The 3044-nt window shown below is 46.9% G+C and overlaps 1 protein-coding gene across 1 annotated transcript; it reads right to left on the bottom strand.

Annotated features, from left to right (window-relative positions):
- Positions 1 to 981: 981 nt before the first annotated feature.
- On the bottom strand, positions 982 to 2714 carry LOC310943771 (uncharacterized protein; the record flags this gene model as incomplete). Its single annotated transcript, XM_083909416.1, has 2 exons — positions 982 to 2309; positions 2558 to 2714. 2 exons carry the CDS (start codon positions 2712 to 2714, stop codon positions 982 to 984), a joined length of 1485 nt encoding a protein of 494 aa, XP_083765542.1.
- Between the last annotated feature and the right edge of the window lie 330 nt (positions 2715 to 3044).

The following is a 3044-nucleotide window of genomic DNA, read 5'->3' as shown; positions in this document are numbered from 1 at the left end:
ACGACAACTCACACACACTCTGGTCCCCCTTCAGATCTAAATTAAACTCATGTTGTCATCACAGCAACACTGGGATGAAGTGTGAAAATGTATCCGATATCAAATTTGTAACGTTTAAAATATCGTGTTACTGGATAATAGCCCTCAAAAAACAAGACATTATTCATGATTTTGAATATATTCCACGTTAGAAAGGACACTCAAATGTGGCAAATGCAAAATATACACTTATCTATAAAAATACAAAGAAGTACAGTCATACAAATATATTTATTTCCCATTTATGATATAGCTTTCACAACTGTAATAGTCCAAACAATCGTTAACACAGCACAAGGACCAAATGACAAAAAAACACCCGACATCGAAATGATAAGGAGTTAAACAAACACTAAATTTGATCAAAGATGGACAGCTTTATGGTCAGATCCATAAATATGTTACATTCATGTCAATCGCCCTCACTGTTGAGCGAAGGCGTGCACCTTGACAGTGGTTGATTATTCCGATTAAAGGAAAAGTAAAACACTGACATAAACATGCAATTTTTTTTTATTTTTGTCAAGAAACATAGTCCAAACCATTGCTCTAGGAATGCTAAAAGCAGAAAATAAGAATCTTAAACGGCGATATTTAATAAGTGCAATCCATCCAGAGGCTCAGTGGAGCTGTCCACGTGAAGAGGTGCTGAACAGCAGTCATGCAAATGCACACAGAAGAGGTTTGGCTCCACCAGACTGTGCCACACAGGTACCAGTCTCAGTCTGTTCATCTCTTTACCGACTTTTACAACTTATGCATGTTTGCCTGAAGTCTTCTGCAACTCTCTGCTCCTCCCAAAAAAAAAAAAAAAAAAAAAAACAACAACCACCTCCTCAGTCTGCAGGTCATTGGCTCGCCATGAAGTCAGACCAACTCAGACATCAAGTTGTAGTCAAGCTGACTTATCTTCCAAGACGGAAAGATCACGTGGAGTTGTCTTCAAATCCCCTCGGGAAGAACGAAGGGCCACGGAGCGGCGCTCACCTGAGGCTTTAGTTCCATTTTCTCCTTCTGTTTCAGGTGAACGCGCCCGTGCCGCTTCCTCTCGTCGCTGCGCGCAAACCGCTTGCCGCACACGTCGCAGGAAAACGGCTTCTCGCCCGTGTGAGTCCTGGTGTGGGTGGTGAGGTGGTCGCTACGGCTGAAGCTGCGCAAACAGATGCGGCACTGGAAAGGTTTGTGGCCCGTGTGGATGCGGATGTGCCGGTTGAGTTCGTCCGAGCGCGAGAAACGCCGGTCGCAGCTCTCCATGGGGCAGGTGAAAGGCTTCTCTTTGGCTGGGCCGTGAGAGGCGGCGGGGCTCTTTCTGGCCCTGGGGGTCTTGGTCACGCGGGGCGTGTAACTTTGCGCAAAAGAATCTGGCAACAAGGAAGAGTACAGGATGGAATCTATGGTGCTGGGCAAAGCTGGTGACGCGTACAAGGGGTCACACTGGTTAGATGGCTGCGCTGGTTCAGGGAAGGGTTTGAGGTTTGAGGAGAGGCCCATGGGCGGTGGGGGGAGGTAATTATTATACAGAGGACTGGAGTAGCTCTGGGAGCAGGTGTCAGAGAAACACGGCTCCTGCTTGATCCCTCCCTCCACTTTAAACTCCATCTCTGGGTTGGGACAAATCGGGGGGAACGTGTCTAAAAGTTCCTTTACATCCATTTGCTGGTCGGGGGGGAAGTCGCTCGACATCGGGAAGGTTTCTGTCTGGAAACTTGTCTCCAAGCAGCCGGACTTGTTAAATGTCCCCCATTCGTAGCAGCTGCTTTCGAACTCATTCTTGACCACCACGGGGAAGGAAGCGGCCTCAGACTTTGGCTCAGCCTTCTTCTGGTTTGGAGCCCCCGAGGAGGTGAAGCTGAGCTGGGAAGTGGTCGGGTCTTGGGCCTGACTGGCGGCCTGATCATCAGCATATCTCTGGCACGTCTGCTCCGGAGAGTATACAGGAGGAGAAGGTCCGGGTGTGCAGATGTAGGGCTGCCTTTTGACGTCTCCAAAATTGCCATTGCTGCTGTCCATCGGCGCAGGGGATGGATAAGTTCCCCGACTGTTGCCGCTCTGTTGCACTTCTGAAATTGGCATTGTAGATATACCCACGATCTCAGTGATCATGTTGAGGAGCGTTTCGGTGCTGCACGGCGCTCCCTGAGATGCCTCCACATAGAAACTGCCGGAGTAGGCGAGCGATGAGGGGGTGTAGGTGTCTTTTGGGCACTCGCAAGGGTTGAAAGCGAATTCTGAGTTGGAAGCTTCGGTTTTGAGGGTCGCAGGTGCTCCTTCTGTTGGAGCAGAAAGACACAAAACTTTTGTCAAGGACATTGTTTTATATTTGGGGGAGAATTACAGTGCATGGACAACGAAGAAAAAAAAAAAATCTGCGTTACATAAACCTTCGTGCGTATTTGGCAGCGGGGTGGCAGAGAAAAGTGACATCTTATTTCGTGTGCGCGGTTCATTTTTAACGCAAAAATAAAAGTCATGCATGCACATAATTATTCATCGACTGTGCAGAGAGATGCGAACTCACCGTGGCCAAACTGGGCAGGTACCCCCCGCTCTGCGTCGACATACACCTCCTGGTTCTCTTTCCGTGCGCTGTTTTCCATTCCCAGGGAAGAACTGTTGCAATTGTCAAACTGAGGGTAAAAGGAATCTTTCGCATTCAAATCCATATTGTTCAACATAATGATGCACTTAGAAGTCCGCGTCTCTCTCAGGAGGAAAAATATATATGTATGTATATATAAAAAATAAATAATAATAAATAAAAAGGGAAGACGTGAAGAAAAAACAAACGATGCAGATCACTGCTCTGTTCCAACCCCTCTAGTGTTCAACAAATGATCCCAAAAGTGGTGCTTTGTCAAAAAGGTATATATGTACAAACAAAAACAACAAAAAAAAGCAATTAAAGGTAATCCGTGTTCGTCTCTGCTCCTCGGTTGGAAGGCTATTTGCTTGCTGTGGATTTTCACATCAGCGACTTCCCCTCTCTCTCCTTATATACACTTTGG

The sequence above is a fragment of the Microchirus variegatus genome (genome assembly GCF_963457635.1).
Source record: "Microchirus variegatus genome assembly, chromosome: 23".
NCBI lineage: Eukaryota > Metazoa > Chordata > Actinopteri > Pleuronectiformes > Soleidae > Microchirus > Microchirus variegatus.
Note: the sequence above shows the minus strand (reverse complement) of the source record. Positions and strands in the feature narration are given on the sequence as shown.